This window comes from Nipponia nippon, unplaced genomic scaffold (genome assembly GCF_047370975.1).
Source record: "Nipponia nippon isolate SJK-2023a ecotype South Korea unplaced genomic scaffold, ASM4737097v1 scaffold_2, whole genome shotgun sequence".
NCBI classification, from domain to species: Eukaryota; Metazoa; Chordata; class Aves; order Pelecaniformes; family Threskiornithidae; genus Nipponia; species Nipponia nippon.
Genome location: NW_028262336.1, coordinates 45,333,111 through 45,357,234, shown reverse-complemented (window position 1 = coordinate 45,357,234; position 24,124 = coordinate 45,333,111). Strand labels below are relative to the sequence as shown.

Genomic DNA, 24,124 nt, shown 5'->3' with positions numbered 1-24,124 from the left:
AGCTAAATGTGGTATGAGCACTTGAGTTCTTCCAGAGTCTGTTCTCCATGTTACTACTTCAATATCTTGCAGGAGCTGCAGAAGTGAAGTGGTCTGGGAGTTAGTTGGCAGACTAGTTCAGTTTGGGTTTCATGCGAATTTGCTGGCCTGGAAAGGTATGGTATCCATTATTAAATGGAGTTCTTCTATAACATTGTGGTGGTGACCTAAGAAATAGGTAAGGGAAGGAAATGAGCATGGGTTTTGTAAAAGATGAGGGAGGAGGTAAAGGAGTGGGGCAAGGAAGCAAATGCCAAGCAAGAAGAGGGGACCACATGTCTGAAGTGACAAAAATTCTTTGGGAATGTACTGGCTTTGGAGCAGCTGCTCCTATCCTCCCCAAAAAGAGTGCTGATGCATGCCAGAAGCTGCAAGTTTAAAGTGAGCAGTGCAAAATTCCCTTCCCAGTGCAAAGCTGTGGAGACTGGAACCAATTTAAGAACTGTGGTTCTAATTATGGCCCCATGTCACTTACGCTTTTGATGTCCCAAAAACATGTTGGCTTGATTGTTGGCCCACTTATTACTGCTGTAACCACAGTTACTGGGCAGATAAACTGTGTACTCAGCCTTAATTATTGTCTGTGCCATGGTGGTACCTGACTGATGCTGGATAGGGAGTATAAAAACTTACTGGTACAAATGATGCAGACTTTGACAGGAGAGTAGGGAAGGAAAAAAGCTTCATAGTGGTAGTGGACTGTGTAGCGTGTTTTACCAACGAAGGTAAAAATCATCAGTGGTGCTACTGACTGAGAAGGGGCCAGCAGGTAAATCATTTGCTGTTGTCCAACAGAACTTATTTTTCATTGGTTCTATTTCCCCACAATTTGCAACGTGGAGTTAATGAGTGAGGTGTAGAAGGTGAAAAGTAAATATCTCAGAATGTGCATTCAAGATCAGATAGTATGAGCAGTAAGAAGCAGGGCCTTTCCACTTTTATTGAGTATCTTTGGCAAGATATTGGGGAATTGGCTTGCTCTTGACTTTGTGTTGAGGAAAATTAAAGTAAATTCTTTATCTGTTATTTCAGTCTGGTTAAAACATACAGGGGCAATAGAGTCCAGGCTTTAGAGATGGGCAAACGTAGGTTTCAGGTAATTGGGTTTTCAGCTTAGTCTGCTGTGGAGTTGTGTAGAGATGATAGATGGCTTAACTTTGTGGTTTACTTGGTATAGATTTTTTTTTGTTTGTTTGAAGCTTGTACAAATCAGTAACATCCTGGAAACTATTGCTGATTACGTCTGCAGGCTACACTTGGTTTCCAAGGTATATGCATTTGGGGGCAAGGTGTACAACAAAATAATTACCTTGGGAATGACTCTTTGTCAGGGCAGGGGGAACAGTGTGTCAGTGCTGAAGTATTTGGTTATAAACTGTGCCTCCATAATGTGGCTGTGCCAGGTGATTTCTCTGATAGAGAGACTCTAAATTCTGGTTACATTATTGACATATTGCATGACTGTAGTGGCTTAGTTTTGTGTTTGTGAAGTGAAAATGATGATACTTGCCTCACTGGGACAGCCTGTAGATTAATATTTTGTTAGGTCTCCTCACTGACACTTTACTGGTATGAGTCTTTCTAGTTCTGGTGGGTGCAGCTTTGCCGGCATCTTCCACTAACTTGCCTTGTCAATTCCAAAATCAACTGACAAAACTTGTAACTTGTTTTTGAGACACTTGTTTGAATGGACCATCTGAAACAGTTGTAATAAAGATTATTTAAAAAAAAAAACACAACTAATGTGTACAGCAAACCTGAGGCTTCTGAAATCTACACATTCTGACTAAAATACCTTTATGGACAAATCATCAGCTTACTTTTGAAGATAATTACCAGAGTAACTTCATTTATTTCCAAGTCAATTTTTGTGTTCTTCTGAGTGAGAGGTCTTTTCCATGGCATCATGAAGATTTCAGTTGGGGGCCTGCTCTGTCCTGGATGTTAGAAAATGGGTATTTCTGTAGGGCAGAGTACATAGAATAGTTTGCCCTGTCTGGTTTTCAATGCCTTTGAAAAAAATGTTGAGCTGTAGGACAGGGAAACTACTAAGTTTCTTCTCAGTGCTGTGGTTTCTTTCTGGGATTGTTTGTGTGTTTTAAAGGTATTTAAAAAGTTATTACACGAGTAAGGACTTGCCTGGATTGTGATACAGTAGGTGACCAATAGTAGCCATAATAAAAGTACTCTTATTACATCCATTGTAGATAAACACTTCTGCTCAGGGGTAAAAACTGATTTAAAAAGAAAATTGTTTGGATCCCCGTGCATTGAGGAATATCTGGGGATGGAGCAGGGGTAGGGGAGAAGGTACATGAAAGCTGTTGTTCAGGTGGAACTCTGAAAGTACTCCAGGCTGCCAGCAAAAACTGTTCAGCCTTAAAAAAAAAAAGGCAGAACTGATTTGAGTGGAAAATCCTTACTGATTATTTTGTTTTCTCTTAATCTTGCAGCTGATTGCAATGCCGTTCTTAAAGCTCTACAGCCCATTTTTCAGGAGCAGGGAATGACAGAAACAGTTCATAACTGGGAAGACCATGGTTATTTAGCAACCTACATCAAAAAAAATGGCAGGTGAGTGAATTTTCCTTTTTCTTCCTGTAGCTGATGTCCCCTCTGTCCTCCCTTACAGATATTTCTCCCTGGATTGGATCTCCTTCTGGGGTGCCAGTAGGGCACCTATTCTTTTACCAGCCTTGTGTATGAACTGACTAAAATAAAGCAGAATACTGTTGATAATCTTGTCAATGTCATCTTGCTGTTTGGATATCCGAACAGTTGAATTGGTCAGTCTGGGCTGTATCAATGCAGTGACACTGTATGGTGTCCTGGTCTCAGGGCCAGACTTGCCAGATGCAGGACAGGTCAAGTCAGTTAAATTTATTTAATTCTTATGACAATTGAACATGTCTAAATATGTTCAAGTCTAACCTTAGCATGTGAATAATGAAAACTTTCTGTCCCTGTCTTGTTGTATGTGCTTTTAAATACTTCATTATCCACTTAAAATTCTCAAGCAGCTACTGAAGTAACTAACAGCATGGCAAAGGTGGCTGGTGGCGTTAGTGACACTTGCATAAGCAGAATCTGCTGGGATAAAGTGAATGTGGTTTTGCCTACCAGTTTACTTCCTGAAGTAGCTTTATAGTGTCGGGTTAGTTAATTATGGTATACGTTTATCTGGCCTATTTATTAGTAACTGCTGTAATTTTATTGCACTTCATTTGTTTCCAGTTATTCAATTATTTGTTCTTGACATCCATTGGGGCAGTTGCTGCTTTTGTTCTTTTCGAAATCTGTACTTTTGTGTTCTTCAGGGTTGGAGTTAAGCTAAATAAGCCTTAATTTGTTGCCTGTCTTCTCCTCCTGGGTGTCCTGTTAAGTAGCTCATTTGGCTACACTCCTAACATATGAGAATTGCCTAAGGATTTTAAAGTTCTCTCTGTAATGAGAGAGAGCTGATATTTCTAGAAGGAAAGTCAGATCCTAGGCGAGTGTGTTGCCTGCTGGAATTTATGTCTCAGTATGTTTACTGTGTGTGAATGTATTTGAATGTACAGGTTGGTCTATTTTACATATAAAAGTAGTGTAGACCAACTATGCTGGTAAACTTGGGGCCTGATTTAAGGTAACAAGTAAGCTGACATGAGTCTAGTCCTATGTTTGTATCTTCCACAATCATGCTCCATGAAGTTCTTAGTATATTTCAGTTAGCTTTTCAAATGTGACGCTGGCTTCTTCTGATCAAAATTATTTGTGTTTTATACTAGATGTGCCTAGAAAAACCTGTTACCTGTCTCTTGTTTTTGTACAGTCTTTCTTAGTCTGTCTTTAGTTACCTGTGCTTTTATATTCTTCCTGAATAATTTGATCAAGATTCCAGTTCTGGATAACCTTTTGTTTCTGAGGTCAGTGAAAAGATAGCCAAGTTGGTAATTTACTACTCTGGTGGTATCCTCCCTCTGTATTGGGTTAAGCTTGTATTTAGTTCTCCTAAAAAGATAATATCAATGATACACATACTCTGAACAATTAAAAGGTAAAATATCGAATTAAAGGTTGGCTTTCTTTGATTACATGGCCTCATTTTGCTTTCCTGTGTTTCCTTGTGTTTGAAAGTGACATGATATGAATTCTCAAACTGGCTTTCCCCTTTGCAATCTCATCTGATCATTCCCCTTAAGAAGACTGCCTCTTCTAAAGAAGCAGTTTCCAGAGTTAAATTACCTGTCTTCTGACACGTTCTGGGAACTTTCTAGAACAGTCTTCTGTTGTATAACTTTCCTAGGAGAGAACTGAACTGGCATCTAGAAGCATCACTGAACATCCTTATGAAACTCTAAAAGTATCTAACCTGATTTCTCTTACTACACTGTCAACTGAAAATACTTGTTGTTGCAAAGTCCACTGTCTTTCTCGAGTGTAATATTAATGAATGTTTGAAGGGGAAAAGAGGATGTAAAAGTTGATATGTCTATGTAGGAGAGGTGGGGAGGAATTCATGCAAAAGACAAACCTGCGCACTGGCGTACAGTGCGCTCATGGTAACAGAAGAAAGTTGGTCAAGTTGCTGGTTTCTATGGTAAAGCAGAGCCCCTGTAGGGATATCCTTGTTGCTCTGAGTATAGGCTTGGGAGTTCAGTGTATTGGAGAATGATAAAGAAAATCTACCTCCAGTCAGTTTTTAATGCTTTTCAAACTGTCCTCAAGTAGATGGCATGGGGGGGGGGGGGGAAGTGGGGAGAGCAGGATGCATTTTCCTGAAAGCCATGTGTAACAGATGAGCTTCAGCAATTGCTGAGCATTCATACTGGTTTCTAAATGGGTTCTTTCGTGTGTGTTTTACTGTTGTTGATCTTGTGCTTTTCAGCAGCATGAGACTTTGAATCATCCAGCTTTTCACTATGCTGCTAAATACAGCTTAAGCTTTTGCACCAGAGGATAGCTCACGGTATTCTTACTGCTGTGAGAAGATGGAGACAGGGAGGTGGGCCTAGTGGTCTCCCTGCAGGGAAAGAAGGGAGGGTCTGTTATGTTGGGTCTTGGTTCTAGATGCCTCTTGCCACTGTTTACTGTGCTAAGTAAAAGAGCTGGGGAGCAAGGGCAATCACTCAGAGATCTGTACTGCTGCAGGCTGCCAGCTTACTTCCTGGATTTCTTCTTTAGGGCTACACCAAGTTGATCAGCTGGCAGGGTCTTGGGTTGGTTTGTTCTGGAGTCCTCTCCCAAAAGGCAATGTCAGTGAGGCTGCACAGTTTGGGCTGCTTCTGCTCTCAGGCAGTTTTATCAAGTAATCAAGTAGCTGCACTTTTCTCTCATACTACCCTCATGCCATGCTCCAGAGCATGCAATGCATACGGTCAGCTTGATGTAAACTACTTCCTTGGTGACTGCAGCAGAGCCCTTATGTCATTTCAGGTGCTTTGATATGGCAGTTGGTGGGTTGAGGGAGAAACCTCACTTTCTTGGGGCCACAGGAATACCATGTGGGCCACAGGCAGAGCTGGGGCTAAGTGGTATAAGCATGGATGTGATCTGCTGGTTCTCAGGGGACGTTCAGCTGCTTGAGCATTCCAGGCTGAATGCAACAAATTTAGTCAAGTATTGGTTATCTGTTTAATAGCATCATATGCTAGACATCTTAGACTAGCGCTGTTCATCTTTTCAACTCAGTGAGAAATATAGAATCGTTAAGGTTGGAAAAGACCCTTAAGATTGAGTCCAACCGTTAACCTATCACTGCCAAGTCCACCACTAAACCATGTCCTCAAGCACCATGTATGTCTACCTTTCTTTTAAATACCTCCAGGGATGGAGACTCAACCACTTCTCTGGGTAGCCTGTTCCAATGCCTGACTACCCTTTCAGTGAAGAAGTTTTTTCTAATATCCAACCTAATATGATAGGATACGAGTTGGATATGAGCTTCAAGAAAAAAATGTGGACTTAAGATGCTCTAAATACTGAGGCATCCAGGTAAGACATGGGCTTTCTACTACTGCAGGACCATTTTTGCCTTTCCTGATTTGCATAGGCTGATTGATTTGCTCTATTACTCTCTATTTGACATGGGTTTTTTATCAGTCAGTTGTAGAAGTCTCCCCTTCTCCCTGTAAACATGCAGGTGCTGCAACCTTGCTTTCCTTGTTCCCCCACGTGTGCTGTGTTTCACTGTCTGCCTCACTAATCCAGCTGTGAATGGGCTCCCAACAGAAATGTGGTTAAATGTCAAAGTTTTAGTTGAGCTTGGTTTTAATATCAAATTACTGTTGTCAGCTTAATGTTAAATTATGTACAAGTGTTGTCAGCTCAAAATTACATTTGCTAATGAAGACTCTTAATCCTTATGAAATAAGTTCTCAAAGTTCTAATATAATAGAGGTCTGGAAATAGTTGAGCTTCTAAGCAAAGCTATCCAGGAGAGCATACTAAACATAAGGAATTGCAGTTTGTCATACAGCCTCAGAACTGAAGAATGAAGAACAAGAGTGCATGGAAGAGCTGAATATTGAGGAGATTGCTCACTCTGCAAGTGGCAATTTTTTTTTTGGTGCAGTGTTAAATGTAAATTAATAACGAATGGTTGTTGCTTTCTCTTGGTATATATTGCCGTCTGAACTCCAGTGCATATTGGATTTATCTTCCCTGGAAATTACTCACTTTAACTGACGCTGTTACAGGCAATGTTGTCTGCCTAAGTGCTTTTTGGTGCTTTGCCAGCCCCATCAAACACTGAATTGGGGAACATAGCATGTGCAGGAGAAGTTTCTGTGAGTTTTGGAACCTCAGCAGTTTTGTTTTCTTGAATTTTCAGATCACTTAAACTGCATATACTTTTTAAGGTAGCCTTAAACAGCATATTTCTGTTAATGTTGGTTGATGTCATTTCAGTTAACTGAAACAAATAAGGGTGTGAACACTTAAAAACCAATAGACTGGACAGTTAAAAAAACCCTGCAAACCAGAAACGAACGTTTCATGAGTGGTAAGAATGAACTGGTGAACATACAGAGGCTTTGATACTAACTAAACAGGCTTTATCTTAATACTACCAATTTTATGTCTGCATTTTATTTGGGAGACCTAAAATATCATCACATTCTTATGCTAATTAAAAAGTATCTGATTCAAGTAGGACAAGTGTGCATGCCCTGACTAATTTCTTCCTCTTCCTTCCACGTGTAAGTAGTGTACTTCTGCTTTTTACTATCAGCTATTTCATTTCCAGAAAAAAAATTGTGATGGGGTAGGTATGTCACAAGCGGTTTCCTGTGAGGATGGGTGGGTGTTACTGGGCACAAAAGTTCCCCAGGGTGAAAGATGTGTGAGTTGGTGCTGTATGTGAGTAGGGGTTTTGTGAGTATGTACATACAAACACGGTTTTTTTAACCAGGGAAAGGTGACTGAGCCATTGCAAGACAAAGATGTGCAGCTCGTGTAACAAGCTGGGTACTAATCCCAGGAAAAAAGTTTGACAGCGTCTACACTCCAAAGTCTGCAGAGATAATCCTTGTAGCTACAGATTGAATTGTGGGCACTGCTGTTGACAAAACTTTGTCTCTGACAAAGGTACTGTGTGAACAGCCCAGTGGAGGGCTGTGGTCGTTAAACGAATTGAAGCTGATTTGGGGATTAAGGCATGCTTTCCTGTTGTCATTACCAAAGCAACAGATCCCCCTTCTCCTTTGTCTGAAGCTAAGCAAGCAAAACTCACAAGGGGCAGCTCTACCTGGTCCATTTACTTTGTGATTTACTCTGACAAAGGACCTAATTGAGGGAAGCTCAGCTGAAAACGTGCAGTAATGGGGTTGTCAACAGGAGGCTCTAGAGGCGGGCAGGAAACGGCTCACTTGAGCCACTCAAGTCCCTCTCTGTAGTGGTGGGGATGGATACACTTCTCTGCTTTGCCGGCCCCCTTGCCCAAACTGGTTTGGGCTAACGCGTGCAGGAGAGGAGCTCTGTCTCTGAGTTTTGGGGCCTCAGCAGTCTTGTTTTCCTGAGTTGTGTGTTTTCAGATCACTTCCAGAATGTTTTCAGGGTCACCTTAAGCAGCATGCTTTTACTGAAGTGTCACATACTCTAGCTTAGACTGCACAGTTAAAAAGTTAGGAATGTGAAGTCTTTATCTCATGTAACATATGGTACTTTGTACAGAGTCATAGGGCCCAGTGTATCTTAACAGATTTGAAAAAAGTTAAGTAAATCTAGGGTAAGGAGAAAATTATTAAAGCTAATCTTTAGAAATTGCTGGGTATCTACTCAACTAATACTGTATTTTAATAGTGTAACTGCTTGTGAGCAAGTACTCTTCTGTTACATACTGTGTACAGCTCCTAGGGTTTTTCTTGTCCTTTGTGCATCCAGGCTCCCTCTTCTGTCATGTTCCACCTGAAAGTTCTTTAAAAACCCACAAAACCTGAAACTTAGAGTCACTGTTTCTATAGTAGAAGACTGTCTTTTCTAAAAGGTTTGACCTCCCCTATACACACATCCATTTTTAGCTTCTGTGTTTGAATTCTTGTTTAGAGAAGTGTAATCCTACTGGCATTTGACTTCACTGTTCACAACAGCACAAGATTTACCCGATAGAAGCCGGTTTGTATGTCACCGAGATGATGATAAATATGTTAATGCCATGAAGGGAGGGGTGAGTGTTTACTTTTTTTCTGTGTTAGTCTTGTGGTAACCACTCTATATGCTAGTCAGCATATTTTAAAGGAACAGGATGAACATTCCTCAGCTCTTTGTTTCAGGCTAAAATGTTGTAGTTTATTCCTGGAGTTACCCAGAGCGCAAAAGTGGGCTGAAGAATTGGAAGCAGTTGTTAGGAATCAGCAACAGTTTATAAGTGTGGTAGCTTTCATTGGTTTAATTTCCTTACTTTGTAAAAAGAGAACAGGAATAATGGTAGAGTGAAAAACTGTGGTTGCATAATTCCTTAAGGTCCTTTAAGTACTCTGTAATTAAGATGAAGAGCATTTTAAAAAAAGAGTGTATGCTTTATTGAAACAATGTTGTGACAATTTTTTTTTTATTCTGGGATTTCCTAGTGTAAGCAGGTTTTCATTTCCATCCTCATTATGAGTAATTTGACAGGTGATGCTTTTATTGGCAAGCTATTTTTCAAATACTTGAACTATTCTGTTTATTCTGTAGTGACTCGAAGTTGGTCTGTCAGGGGATAAAAGCTTTGAAGGGTGAAGAGGGGTTTGTAGGTATCCATCTGTCTATCCAGTTTTATTCTCTGGGCATGGTAGTGGGGGGACATCCTTTCTCAAATACATGGGATTGCAATGTTTCTTACTCCTCAATACAAGTGACTAAGGTAGGATACACATTTTGGCTTAGAATGTGTTGATCTCCCTGCTTCTGGTTCTTTTTAAATAAAGAGGATGCTCATCCAAAACCTTTCTCAGTTTCAAACAGTTACTTTTTGATTTGTGCAACTTGTTATTTCTTAACATCCGATGTTCCTTGTTCATATGGCGAGATGCAGCACTCAAGACAAGATGCTGCACTCCATAGAACTGTTTTTGTAGTTGGGACTGGTTTGCATGCAAGCAGAAAAAGCTGGAGCACTGCCCTAGAAGAGGCGGCAGGTATGCAGGTGCAGCAGCAAGTGGGGCCTTGTGACAGTGGGGGCCGCTTTTCACATGCAGGTTTTCTTGCCTAATGGAAAAGAGAGGATCCCTCTTCACTAAGCTTTTTTCTCACTGCTTTTACGAAGGTGCATGCAAGCACACACGAAAGGTGTGGCAGGTGTGTTATTTTGAAAACAGGAATTAAGTTCTTCAGTAAGATAAGATGCAGGAGGGGAGACTTTTGAAGAAGACTTCATTTTTACTGTTTTTTTCCCCCCTCATTTGGATTATAAAGTAATCTTTGCTATATTTTCATAGGTAGAAAGTGGAAAGTTATGGTTCTTAAAAACCCTTCTCCAAATATTAAAAGAGCTGCTGCAAACCTGCATTCACATGCATTCTGCCAAGCAGATGAGTGTAAAGTAACAAAAACCAGCATAGCCTTTGCTCTCTGCTGATTGAAACTAGTTAAGTCTTTCACAGGTTCAGCCTTGGCCTGCTGCTATTGCCTTAATGCTACTAGACCGGTCGCTTTTATGGCATTTTAGCTTATTTTGGGCGTTCATTTCCAACCAGGTGACTTTCAACCAAGGTATAACCAACCAGGATCTGTATTGGCTTCTTTGAGAATTTTGACTTTCATTCAAGGTTGTTTACCATAAATTAACTGTCTGAGATTATCAGCCAGATGCTCAGAACTTGAATTTTGTCCCACTACACTGCTCCAGCCTGGTGTCTGCCTTTCATCCCCCCCTTCCCCCCCCCGCCCCCCGCAGGTGTCAGGACCCTGCTATTCCAGTAGAGGTAACAATTTGATTAAATGAATGATGGTTCTGCAGCATTACTGTCTCTGTATTCTAATGCTGTCGTGTCACTGATGGTAAGTCTGAAGTTTTGTGGTTGTGCTTCTCAGAGCAACTCTCCTCTCTGCCTCTCCTTGCCTCCCACCCAAAAAATAGACCCCAAAGCAATGGCAGTAACATCCCCTACTGAGGAAGTATTTTGTGCAGTCACAGGGGAAGTAAAGACAACGTCAGCTGTCAAATCTTATGACAGCTATGTGATTCTTGTAGGAAATGAATTTAAAAGAGAACTCAAGTCATGGGACAATCGGTCTGTTGCTTATTTGTGTTGATAGCAATGCCTGGAATACAGGAATAAACTGATAAAAAGTTTTTTGTAACAGTGCAAATGTTTCAGGCACTGTGCCAGGTTTCCAAGAACTTAATAACAGTGCTGTCTCCTGAACTGCAAAGGCTCATTTCTGTCTGTAGTGCCGCAGCACTGAGGGCCTGGAGCAGGTCTATGGACTTCACCAGAAATGTCCCTTCTCACTGTGAATGGTTATGTCCAAAACCTGCTGGAGTGAGCAGTGCTTCCATCGGAGCAAGCTCTGCTCTTTTTTTTTTCTTTAAAAAAAAAAAAATTATCTCCTGGAATCTTTGATAAAGCTGTTGGTTCTGACACTCATGCCTGACTATTTTTTCCTCCCATGTTAGGCACATTACAAAATAAACCCCTGCTGACGTGGAAATCATATAAACAGAATCCTGAGAGGGTTTTCTCCAGAGCTGTCCTTTGCAGTTGCTGTTCCCTCTGTGCTGAGTACCAAGAGACTCTAGGAGAAGCACACAACTAATTTGAGTCCCTTTAGTTCAAGGTGGTGTAAGTCACAGTGAGAAGTGTTTTAAAAACTCTGAAGCCCTGTAGAAACTGTGTGGGTGTGTGTTTGTGTCCTGCCCTCTCTTTTTCCGTTGTTTAATGGTCCTACTTCTTAAGCTGTAAGGTGGTGTGGTCACTATTCAAAGTATGAAGTGGCCCATGTATCAAAAGTACTGAACTATGTCAGTCACCAGTGAGTGGGGTGCAGCATCCTAAAATATGCAGGTAAAGTGTTTACCTGGCAAAGTTCAGAATAGCTTCCTCTGCTTTGCTTGGGTTTTGGCAGGAGTACAGTAGAATGAGTTTGCTGGTTCTCCCTAAACACTTTCCTATATAGCTTGCATGAGAGAAGCAAAAAGCTGCCTTAGAAATGTCTTGAATACTGAAAACACTCTTATTCTTCTAATTAGTTCATAAACCTCGTCTCGAGTGGTAGGTAGCACTCTATCTGGTAGTTAAAAAGGAGGAAAAAAAAATGTTTACTCCTTCACTACTTTCTGTTCTTCCTTTCATCAGGATAAAATAGTGTGTTTTATTTTATGCAGGAGTAATTTCCTGGTGCGGGGGGGAATGCATATTTTAAGGCTATTCTGTGGTTTTGCTTAATGGCCACGGGGAGTACAGCTGTTTTCTGGTCCCTAATCAAAATCACTTGTCGGGAGGACGCCTGGTGGACAACGGCGGAGATGCAGGGAGGGTCACTAAAAGATTGTGCCGGTCTGCAGCTACTTGGGAGGGGGAAACACGGTGGGCATGGGCGTATTGTAGAGAAACTTTCCTTCCTCCTGAAGGCAAGGCCTGTGCGTGAAGTCTTCAGGAAAGCCCTAGACTTCCCAGGCTCATCTTTTGAAGAGAAGTGGGTGGCAGTCTGGTTTCTCTGTCAACTGTAAACACCTCACAGCTACAGATCACTGCTGTCCAAAGCCAGCAAGAGTGTCTTTATTCTTGAATCACTTCAGTCAGTTTCATTGTTTCATTTTACAGTTACCAAAAGTTACAATCTTCAGATAACACTTACAGAATATTCAGGATTTTCTCTCTGACTGCAGCTCAGGGTGTTTGCTGGCCAGAGTTCCCACCACGCCAGGAGAGGTGGTGTTCATATTGAGGCTGACAGTTTAGGAAAGGAGCTCTGGAAGGGCCAAACAAAGGTGGGAGTGGTGGGGAGGTGGGAGGTCACCTGAACTTTTTGTCTCAACAAGAGTTGCTTTGTGTTTTGCCTTTGAGGCTGAGTGGGGTGATAAGAGCAGACAAGCAAAGAAACATTCAGAGAACTGTATACAGCTTTACCTGGTGCTTCTCTGTGTTGTACCAATGAACTTCCATCCCTGAATACCCTTCTTTGCTCGACTGTTCCTGTTCCCAACCCCTCCTCTGCCCTCTTCTTTCAGTGTATGTGTCCCCTCCCTTCCTTTTAGTAATCCTCTTGTAGCCTTTCTGTTTCTTTTTGTCTTCTCCCCTCCCCAGTATGGAAAGGATATCACCTCTGCTACTCTGTTTTTATTTTCTTGTGTCCTTGCCCATAGTCCTTGTGTCTTGTCTTGTTTGTTGCAAGTTCCTGAAGGTCCTCTATTTGTCCACTCAACACTTAGCATGGTGAAGCCTTGCTCTTTGGCCTTTAAAATGCTCTTGTAATAAATACAATATACAGTAGGAGTTTTGTCTGTCTTGCACCTGTATTCATCAATGAGAGTTTGCTGCTGTAATTTCTTTGCCAGTCAAAACTGTGGTTTGCTCCATGGCACTTATTGTTTCTCACTTATGAATTTTTATTCAGCTTTGAATGTGAATGCTGTCTCTGAAAAGTTGCTATAAAGTTAAAAAAACAAGTAAACAACAACAACAACAAAAAACCCCAAACAAAATAAACCCCAAAAAGTGAGAAGGGAGATACAGGGGAAGGAAAGTATCTAAGTATCTAGTTGTTTTGAGACTTGATTTCAATTAAAAACCAAAACCAAACAAAACCAACACAGCACACCTGTTCAAGCAGGCCTTATTTAAAGAGCTGAGACTAAGTAGGTAGTATATTTTCCCCTTGTACCATAGCTGTTCTGGTTGAAACACCCAGGTTTCACTACCTTGCTGCCTGCTGATTTTATTAGTTATGTAGTGACTGGTATGCTCTTGCAACTTTGTTTGCTGCTGAGCGACTTGCAGAGCAAGACAGGAGCTGCTGCTGCCAACAGTTACAGATGGCTGGAAAAAGAAAATTGCATTCTGAATTTAATATTAACTCATTTCCGACTTTATTATCAAAAATCAGAGTGAGTAAGAAATAAAGTCGTCATCATTGTCTCTCTCTTTATTTTGTAGTTTTGCCAATTTGAGAATTCACCCTCATGGATTAGTGTTGGTGGATCTGCAGAGCTACAATGATCATACGAAAGGAAGAGAGGAAGTTGATCAGGTATGAGTGATGCTTATCTTGCTAGGCTTATCAAACTGCATGGGGAGTCCCTTCTTTTCATCAGGTCTACCAAAGTATATCTTAGTAAAAGACTTTTAAATATCGAAGTTAGTTCAAACCTGAGTGCTTACAGATGAGGAGTAATAACACTTATTGTAGTTGCATACACATAGGAGTGAACATGCACGCATGCGCGCGCTGTCTCTTTTGCATGTCCTGGGCCTCATGTTCTTTGCTGTAAAAGTTGTAAAGACATAGCAGCCTTGGTTAGGGCTCAGGTCTCTTCAGGCAGGGCAGTGAGGGAGAAGTGATGCTCAACCTGCCTGGTGTATTAGTGTAGGACCTTTTTTCCTTCTCTAATCTGAGAGATGGGGAGCCTCTGTACTGAAATTTTTTCCCCATGGAGAAAAATAATTCTATCTTCCCTGTTATGAAGGCTCCAGAAATTGGATGTTGCAAGGGAATAGGCCACTGCTTTGGTGGGAATGAAACCTTACTGTGTTCTCATGTTCCCTCTTTGGCTGTGCCTGAAAGTCTGGCTATGTTATCCTGGAGGAGAGCTAAACACAGTGATGACAGCTGCTACAATATTCACATTCTTGCTAGTAATGAGGCTAAGGTGACCAGCTAGTTATTCATCAGCTTCTAATGTTACATTTCAAAGCCTTTTAGTGCAGGTGCTACTTTTTATTGCTTTCCAAGTTGCCTAATTTAACAGATATTTTACATTAAGTGATTACCTATAAATTCCACCTCTCTTGTTTGCTATTTTTTCAGCTTCTAAACAAAGTAGAAGAAAGAATGAAAGAATTTTTTCATGGTAATATAAAAAGGGTGAAACGGTAAGTTCATATATCTACTTCTGTATGTGGCTTGTCTGCATAGTTGCTAAAGATAATAAGCAAATTATGCTTTGCTGTACTGCAGTGAATAGCCTGGAGTATGAATTTATGGATGTGTGTTTTCCCCAATATTTTAAAATTGTTTTATTGCAGAATTGAAGATACTGTGAGGTTTGTCATTTTGTTAAGCTTCATCTTCAATATTGTTACTTTGGACAAGGATTATTTCTTTAATTTGCTGCAATGGTTGCATGAAGTGGTGGGAGAAAATGCAACCCGGAAGCAAGAGCAGACTGCTCTGGAAGGGCTGGGGAGCCAGTGGTGGCAGGGGGATAGGCCAAGGCATGAACCCTACCCTCCGGGCCACATCCCACAGCTTGTGGGCAAGGCAAGCAGGGCTGGTGATGGTGACCAGGGTCAGCCCCAGGCTGGGCTGTAGTACTGAGGCAGCTCTGAGACCAGACTGGGTTGCTGAGGATCACTGAAAGACTTGGGCAGGGACCGGGGGCAAGGGCTGGAGCTAAAATGAAGCTCAAGCCCATGGAGGAGGGCTTGACAAGATTTCCTGTGTCTTTCTCTCACAGCTGTGCCCCTGCTGTGCCTCGTGGTGCTGGCCTTGGGCATGTATGACAAAAACTCCGTGGGAACCTGTGTGCTTAGGGCCCTGCCAAGGAGATAGAAATGTTTTGTAGCAAAATTTTTGAATATAGCTGAAGGAGGGAGGCTTTGCAAGCCTTCTGTCATTTTGGTTTACTTAAATACAAGGTTATATATTAAACTGTAGGGATGCTAATTGTGGTTCATTGCCTGCTGCTGAAACAGCATGCATGCTGGAGCTCCCCAAGGGTCTGGAAGGACACAGCTCATGCTGCTGTCTTCCTGGCAGCTGTCTGGCAGTGACTGGTACCTGGAAGCCAGGGAGCACTTACTGCAGGTATGCACTTACTGGAAGATGCAGTGGGTGCTTTAAAGAACTTAGAAGTGGAAATGGTTTAAGAAAAGTAAAGCAGTGTAAAATCAACAAGATTCAGTAAAACCAAGGAGCGAACTACAAAATGGGAAAACAGCTAAGCAGTACTATAGCAGAAAGTAGTCTGGAGGCTATATAAGACCACAAGTAAAATGGTAGTGATTTGAAAAGTGATGTAATTCTTTGAATATTGGTTTTTTTTGTGTTTAACAGTTGTATGTAAAACACGGAGGTAGTTACCTTGCTTTGCTCTGTTGTGGTAAAGCCTCACCTGACACACAGTGTGCAAATGTAGATAATCTTGTGTATGTGTATATGGGGGTGAAGCACTCTCTGAGGATATTTTAATACTGAAATATGTTATTGGGAGTTTGTGGAATCCCTATGATAGGAACTTGTTAAAAATGGGTCAGGAAAAAGTCTGCCTGAAGTCATCTAGATTAATTTATAGGAAGATGAACCTCTTAGAACAGTGGATCTGGCATGGATCTTGTCACACACCCCTCAACTCTTTTATCTTTTTTTTTAATTTGCTTTGCATCCTTCTGGTGTGAGCTTCACACATGCAGCTCCATTAGAATTAATGCTGCTGGAAAAGTTGTTTCTGCCTTTTTGTTGTCCTGACACAGTGAATCAATGTTCTTGCTCTCACCGTGTGCTGCCATCTTGCGGCTCACTGAGGGTAGAAAGTATTTCTGAAATGTTCATTGAGAATCACTAGTGCATTTAGAAGCAGCTTGTCTATGTCTGGTCTTCTGCTACATCCTCCTCTGGAAAAAAAATAAAATCAACCTTAACTCTCTGAAGTGTGTGTGGGAAATCTGATTAATTCTGTGCCTGCACATTTTGCTTAAAATGGAATGCAATAATTTGGATCATTCACTGCCATTTCAAATATAGTTTGTCCTTACAGGTGAAATACTGATTTGAACCAAGATACTTCTATATGGAATAAAAAAACCCAACCAAACAAAAAAAACCACAACCAAACAACAAAACCAAAACAATCTATGCAGATGCTTGAACCACTTTTAAAAAATAATGCACACTGTCAAGGATTGTGCTTATACGCTGCAGGGTGACCTGGCTCAGTTTGAAACACTATAATAGTATACTTTTTGTGTTTGTTTATGTATTTAAAATGTCTCTCAGTACAACTGTAGAAGGGTTACTAAATCTAAAGTCAACTAATCTAAAATCAACTAATCTCAAAGAAATGGCATTCTTAGCTGAGCTGAAGGTGGGAAGAGGTTTTGTCGTGGCTATTTTTGTCTGCATTCTGCTTTTGTTTTATATCCGTTTCTAGTCATGAGCTGATTCTTCTGTGGAGGCTGGTATGTTATATAAATCCCGTCTCTTAGGGTAGAGAGAGATTCACGTGCACATTGTAGAAGTTATATGTAACAAAAAACATTTGTATTTCATCTGTGCCTTAGCAAGTTATGTATATTTAACCTGTGGGTGATAGGTTTCTTATGTCTGAGTGTTAAATCTTGCAAGTTTTCTTAGATCCCTCTTGTAAATATTATTTATTATGGTGAATCCACAAAATGTTTAGAGGGAATTTTTTTAAAAAACAAACATTCTCAAATATTTTGTAATTTCTTTTCTTATTTCTTTCTAGATTGCCAGCCATTTTGAGAGGAGGTGTCATTGATAGATACTGGCCCACAGCTGATGGGCGCCTGGTGGAGTACGACATAGATGAAGTTGTTTATGATGAAGATTCACCTTTTCAGAATATTAAAATTCTGCATTCGAAACAGTTTGGGAATATTCTTATCCTCAGTGGCGATGTTAGTAAGTATCATCTCATTTGAGGATCTTTTGTGTGAAATTGTAGAAAGTGTTGTTTTCTATCTTGCTGTGGCAAAGTTTTGATAGATTACTAACAGTTATGGTTCTGATGCTGGAAGCTAAATATATGTATGTGCACATACATGTGCTCCTGCATTTAAAGTATTTTAATCAGAAAGGCTGACCAATGCAAAATCTAGAGTACAAAAAAAGATTTCTTCTTTTTCCAAAGTGGTCATCTTTGCTGTGGAACATGGCCCAGAAGAATAGAAGTCAGAGTGCTTTCTAGCAGAGCTTACTCTACTCCTTTCATATGAGCTTTTACCTGTTTGTTGCAAGTCCAGCCTCTTGGGGGCTTTTCTTTGACAGTCAAACAAGCTACTTTGTTAGTCTTCAAAATGCAGTGGAATTCTGAAGAAATATGAGGAAATAGGGGCTGGTAGGTATGTGTGGATAATCCTGCTGCTCCTTCATTCTCTAAGGGAATTACAGCTGTCCTGTGTCTCATCAAGCAGGTATCTTAAACCATTTAGTTGCTTTGTTGGTGAACATCTTTTGACTCTGTCGTCTTCAAATTGCTCAGTTGAACTCTTAAGTTAATCAGAAGAGTGACCCAGCCTTTATGGGAGGGTCTTTATATGTGGTACTCTGTGCCTGCTGATCTTTGTAGTTTTGAAAGTGAACGTGGGAGAAGATGGGCTACTGTTCTTTTAAGCTGGATAAGAATGCTGTTTGCTAGGCGTCACGGAGTATGCTTTATAAAATGTCTCAGGACTTATGTTGAAAAGTACTGACTGAGGTAAATGAGGGATATTGCTGTCTAGGGCTAGAATACCCAATTTCAGTCTAATGGCAGAGTAATTAAGAAATTTGACTATAGCTTTTTGAAATTGCCAGAAATACCTCTAACCATCCAGTTAGCTCTCTACAACTGTCAGGGGGACTTCTGTGCAGATGGCAGCTGAAAAGTGTTGCTATTGAATTCATTAGCAAGGTATTTTCTAATTCAGTTAGAATTGTATTTGAAATCACCAAATTAGGTATTCCATACTTCTAGCCAGAAACTTTCATCAGAGCTTCATACGGAGATGAGGTTTTGTTTGAACGTTGTCACAATGTGCCTCATAGAAAGGGAAGTATGCCATTACTTACTTACCTTCCATGGGATTTTAAAGTACTGCTTTGTGTCATTTTGATATTGTGCACTTATAAGTGAAGTGCTGATTACCAGGCAGAATGATAGGATATGCTATGATGTGCTGCTGCACAAAGCTTTGCCCTTGTATCTCCGAGCTGTTATTACAGGTTAGGAATGTTATTGCCTGCTTTGAAGCTAATGGTGAACAAGTCAGCAGAAGGCATGCTTCAGGATCCTTCAGCAGTTAGGTGTTAACAGTCAGACTTATGCTTCTGTGCAGGGATCCACTGGTATGCATCTAGGTTGCTCTTTTTAGTTGGGGTCCAGAGTGCTTTCAAAAATCTCCTGATTTTTCTCTTGCAGCACTAGTCTGAGGTAAAAACCCACTGAAGTATCAAGTGTGGACGTCAAGTCTTGCATACTGACAGTTTTGCTCTACAACTTTGCTTCTCTTGGCACACAGTACTTCCTAATGCTGAGGTAGCCATTGGGGTTTGTATTGAGAACTAGAGAAATCCTGTGTGGGGTTATGAGGAGGATTTCATTAGCTTTGGTGAATCACCAGCCTCCTGTTACCTAGACTGAGAGCTAGGTTGTTTCTGTAGATGTTCTTGCTTTGGTCTGTGTTACATTGCCTTTGGATTAATATCCATTCATGAGAAGAATTAAACCCTTCCTTTTCCTTCCGTTCAGATCTGGCAGAAAGTGACCTGGCATATACTAAAGCCATAATGGGCAGTGGAAAGGAAGACTACACTGGGAAAGAAGTGCTAATCCTAGGAGGTGGTGATGGAGGTATACTATATGAGATAGTCAAACTGAAACCAAAGATGGTTACTATGGTAGAGATATCCTTTGACAAATGACTGATCATTCGTTTCAGTGTTTTTCAGCCTGCATTTTCTGTTGATGTCTTAGCATTGAGCACAATTTAACTATCAGGTTCTGATTTGCGTGAGGAGATAGGGTCTAAAATGAAATTTCTTTTTGTCAGCTTAGAGAGACCCAGTGACTACATATTTGTGCATCATTATTGTAGCATGTGCTTTCAAGTTCCCAATCCATGCTATAATTCTTGAGTAGCAATTTACGTAGAACTGGAAAGGAACACTTCTGTCATCAGACTGATGTCTTCTCTGGTAACAGAAGACAGGTTTGTCAAGTCTGCGGTTTGGGCTGAGTTCTGCTGCCTTGGGTTCTTCTGTTTTTCTAAAGAAAGCTATTGAAAAAATCCCTAGAAGCAAAAGAGTTTAATCAATAGGAATGTCAGGACTTGGTGAATTGTGTTGGTGGCAGAATGACCAACTCTTGCCCTGCCTTAAAAATACTGACACAAATAGCTTTCAATATTCTGTAGTCAAATAGTTTGTAATGTAAACCACTGTTAGCCATATGAAATGTTGATCATCCTAGGCTTTGGGATCCCCTTGCTAGAAACTAAAAATAATTGTTTTAAAAATGTAGGTTAAAGTCTTAACCTAGTTTAGCTTTATGAGGTTTTTAAGTACACTATCCTGTTGTTCACATTTCAAGCTTTCACAGTAATGGTAACCTAAGGTATGAGAAATGCTGGTTAAAAACAAAAATAAGCACTTCCTAAACCTCTAACTGAATCTGGAGGTGAATACATAAGGTTGGCTACTGCAATATGTATTCCAAGATACACATCTCACTGTTCCTTTGTGAATGTCACCTTTTTGAGAATTTCTTTCTGAAGAAATAGAAACTGTTACCTGTATTTCTGGAACATAGAATGCCTTAACCAGCTTCAAACATTGACCAAATGGTGATCGACGGGTGTAAAAAATACATGCGTAAAACATGCGGAGATGTCTTAGACAATCTGAAAGGAGAGTGCTATCAGGTAACTTTTTGGTTTTCTTCCCTTAGAAGTAATATTTCAAATACAGTTATACCTAGCCTGGAAGACTTCTATGGCAGAGTTTTGGGGAAGAGTCTTCTGATTTTTCTTAATTTTGGGAAGGATGTTTTTCCTTTTTATGACACTTCTAAATTTTAATATCTGGCACTGGGGTTTGTGTTGGAAGTATAAATTAGTGTCAAAATATTTTAAGTCTCCATCTTCAAACTCTTTTTAAAATAATTACATATAGCTTTTAAGGAATGTGAAATAGGAGAAAGCTTATTGCCATAGCTTACAAGTAAAGAGGAAATAGCAGTAAGGATGCAGTGCTGAACATCATTCCTTAAATTGACAAAAAGATAGAAGAAACCTGTATTTAAGTTAGCTGTCCTATACTGTTGAGAATATCAGAATTTGTAGTACACATTTCATTTTAAAATTATTTTTAATTTGTAGGCAAAATCTCTTACCATTACACTGGTAGTATATTAAAAATCTAAAAAAAAGGCATTTAAAAAGAAAAAATTAATGTATCCCTGCAGTTAAGGTCTTTATGTGCTGCATCTGACAGACCTTACAAACTAGCCCAGGTGTAATCTGACATCTTCACTGGAAACCTTTTCTTTCTGTTTTCATTACTGCTCCTTAAGGCTCTCACAGATACTAGTTTACAAGTATAACCTAAAAAAAGCATGCAAAAAATTAGACACATGTGACTTTGAGTCAGTGGCCCTTCATACAAATACCTTATTTTACTCTTTATGTTGGGGGACTGCTAGCTGTTGTTACCATTTGGTAGGTAGAACAGTGGTCACTTAGCAATCAGTGACAGCTAGGAAATTCAGTCCTGTAGTGCCTATGTCATCATTGTCATAATTCCTACAACTGTTACTCCTTTTTATATGATGTGAAAAGTTGAAAATGGAGCCTAAATTAACTGCATATTTAATTTTGTACTTTCCCCTCCTCTTAATTTCTATGAATCTGCATTCGTTCCTCTTGCCTGGTCAGTTTTAGGGTATTTTGAGGACTAGCTACAGTATTTCATTCTTATAGGTTCTAATTGAAGACTGTATTCCTGTACTGAAGAGGTACGCCAAAGAAGGAAGGATGTTTGATTATGTAATTAATGATCTGACGGCTGTTCCAATCTCCACATCTCCAGAAGAAGGTTAATCTTCTAACTTATTTTCCTAAACTGAGGAATTACCATGTTTCTGCTCCTCTGCTGCATAATAGTTGGCAGTTGCAACAAAAATACTTTGATTCTTGCCTTTTTAATAGCAAATCTGTAAGGCAAAGAATGATAGTAACACATCTGTTCTCTTTGAATTTTTCTTGAATGTTAGGAAAAATTAGCAAGTGCCTAGGACTTTTTTAAACTGTGCTCTTATTCCAGAATAATATGAACTCACGTAATTCTTGAGAAAGTATTTGGGGAGTTCACACTCCAGTAAATTTTCCCCGCCTCTGATTTCTTGGAAATGTGGAAAATTATTGTGTAGAAAAACAGATACTTCCACCATTGCCATTGTGTATGGGTTGTGTGTGGGTTTTTTAATTTTTTTTTGTTGGTTTGTTATGTTTTTTGTTTTGTTTTTAAAGGTATAGGATAGCTACTTTTTAAACAGTAGATATGTTGCAAGTCTTGAATTTCTAATAGTGAACAAGCCAGTAATGTGCTGTTCTGGTTTTAAATCATACTCTGTATGCAGATTCCACATGGGAATTTCTGCGGTTGATTCTTGACCTCTCAATGAAAGTCCTCAAACAAGATGGAAAATACTTCACACAGGTATGATATTGGGATGTAAAAAAGTATTGCTGTATATGTATTGCAATCTATATCTTTCAGGTTAAAAAAAAAGGAAGAGGACAAAACCAAACCAACTAAATAAAAATCTGCTAGCAAGCTGGTTTTCTCCTTTTAACGATGCATTAGGGATTTTTGCATGAAACTTGGGCTTTGCTAACTGACATGTCTCTTTTTCATTATTTCAGCTGAATTTGTAGTGCTTGTGTCTTGAAATTTAAAAGCATAATTTCAAGAATCAGCTAGGCATACTACAGAATATTTTAGCTGGAAGCAGTTCTTGGAGAAGCAGAACAGATGTACTTTATAAACGGATACATGGTTTTTAAGCTAATGTCTCCAGTTGTAGAGTGTAAGACATGAAAATTTGTCATCCATAAAGGTGTAAGAATTTGACATAGGTGTAATGGGATGAGAAAATTAGTCATTTGGGAGTAAATACTCTCTTTTTGCTTGCTCTCAACTCCTAATGCAAGTCACTGGTTTGGCTTCTGCAAAATGGATTTTGAACATTTGAATGTTTGCTACAATGCTTGGCATTTTCTGAAGTATTTTGTATGGTCATAAATAAGATTTTGTCCTTGTGTATGAAGTTCTTAATGCAACTCTATTTAAAAATAAATAATTTAAGATTTGTATACTTGCTACAGTACAGCTACCTCATGGATAATATAAATGTGGTATAGCTTTCATCTAAAGATACTTTATGTATGCAATCCCGAATTCGGAATGCCACAGAGCTGCATGCAATTTTACAAAAACGTGACAAGACCCAGCAGACGGTTGAGTGAAGTATAAGTCTCTGAAGCTGTATTTCTTTTGTCATGCCCATACCTTAATAGTCTTCTGATGTGTGGAGCATTTAAGTACAACATTTTGAAATAAACTTGTTAAGCTCTGAAGTAGCCTAGCTAAATTTATGTGTTTGAACTCTATTCCTATCAGCATAGAGTTTGAGGTGTGTAAAGGACCTGGTTTACTGTAAAATTGGACAGGTTTATAAAGAAATGCAAAACTCGTAGAATGAGGGCTTTTGGCAACTTTAATGTTCTGCTTTATTTTAAAATGCTGTGGTTGCATGGGCAAGATAAATTATCTTGTGGTTGAAATGTAAGATATGACTAATATGGTTGTATCACACTGTAAATCTTAATGGCTTTTCTATTCTGTTAATAGTGGAAATATTTATGGCAGACTTTGATATTGAAAGGATACTACATCTTTTTGGACAGAGCAAGCATTTGTGTTGCAGTTGTTTTAACATACACAGTGAGACTAGCTGACTTTATTAGAACGTATGTAACTGTATGTCTGTGGACAGGTATCTGTCAGACTCTGCAGAAGGACCCTGGGATGAAGCTTGTGCTGAAAGCTGGAGTGATGGGTGTGCTGCAGCCAGGGTACAGGGAGGTTGTTTTGTGTCAGCTGAAGCCAATAGAGGTTGAGGCTGGTGCAGCCCAGCTGCCTGTCCTGTCCTGATGGGAGGAGATAACTCGGCTTTCCAGCATCTCTGCTTGGAACAGGAAGAAAGGAACCGGCCCTGGCGGGTTTAAGCCATAGTGAAACTGTGCAATATCAGTTTCACAGTCCCAAAGCAACAAGGTGGGGACAGGGCAGGATGGGAAAGAAGCAGTATTAAAATTGAAGTGCCTTGAATTTGGACTTGTGGCTAACTGGTAGCCAGTGAAAGGGCTGGAGTATAGAAGCAGTGTACTCTGGCAACTTGTCTTCTGAGGGTGCTGAAAAAAAGAAAAATGATATTGCAGCAAACAGCTACCAGAGCTTTTGATACACCTACTGATAAACTGTCCAGCCCATTTGATGGTCCTTGTAGCCTCTTCCCAGTTGGGCCTGATTTAAAAAGAAAAACAAACAGAAAACCCCTTAGAAAACTCAGTAGTCTGACCATAGGAAGAACAGACTTCTAGGGGTGCTGTAAATAAAATCAGCTGTCTATAACTGTCTTTAAATTAGCTTTTGAATTAAACTGATTGAAGCTGGATATCCA

General features: G+C 39.9%; 1 protein-coding gene across 1 annotated transcript in view; it reads left to right on the top strand.

Moving 5' to 3' along the window:
- The window catches only part of SMS (spermine synthase), a 54,131-nt gene that overhangs the window by 16,685 nt on the left and 13,322 nt on the right, over positions 1-24,124 (top strand). Inside the window, exons 2-9 of the mRNA XM_087756275.1 lie at positions 2,493-2,613; positions 13,599-13,692; positions 14,470-14,534; positions 17,129-17,304; positions 19,133-19,289; positions 20,216-20,303; positions 21,360-21,474; positions 22,019-22,098. Coding sequence (XP_087612401.1) covers positions 2,493-2,613; positions 13,599-13,692; positions 14,470-14,534; positions 17,129-17,304; positions 19,133-19,289; positions 20,216-20,303; positions 21,360-21,474; positions 22,019-22,098 — 896 coding nt within the window. The remainder of the gene's footprint in view (positions 1-2,492; positions 2,614-13,598; positions 13,693-14,469; positions 14,535-17,128; positions 17,305-19,132; positions 19,290-20,215; positions 20,304-21,359; positions 21,475-22,018; positions 22,099-24,124) is intronic.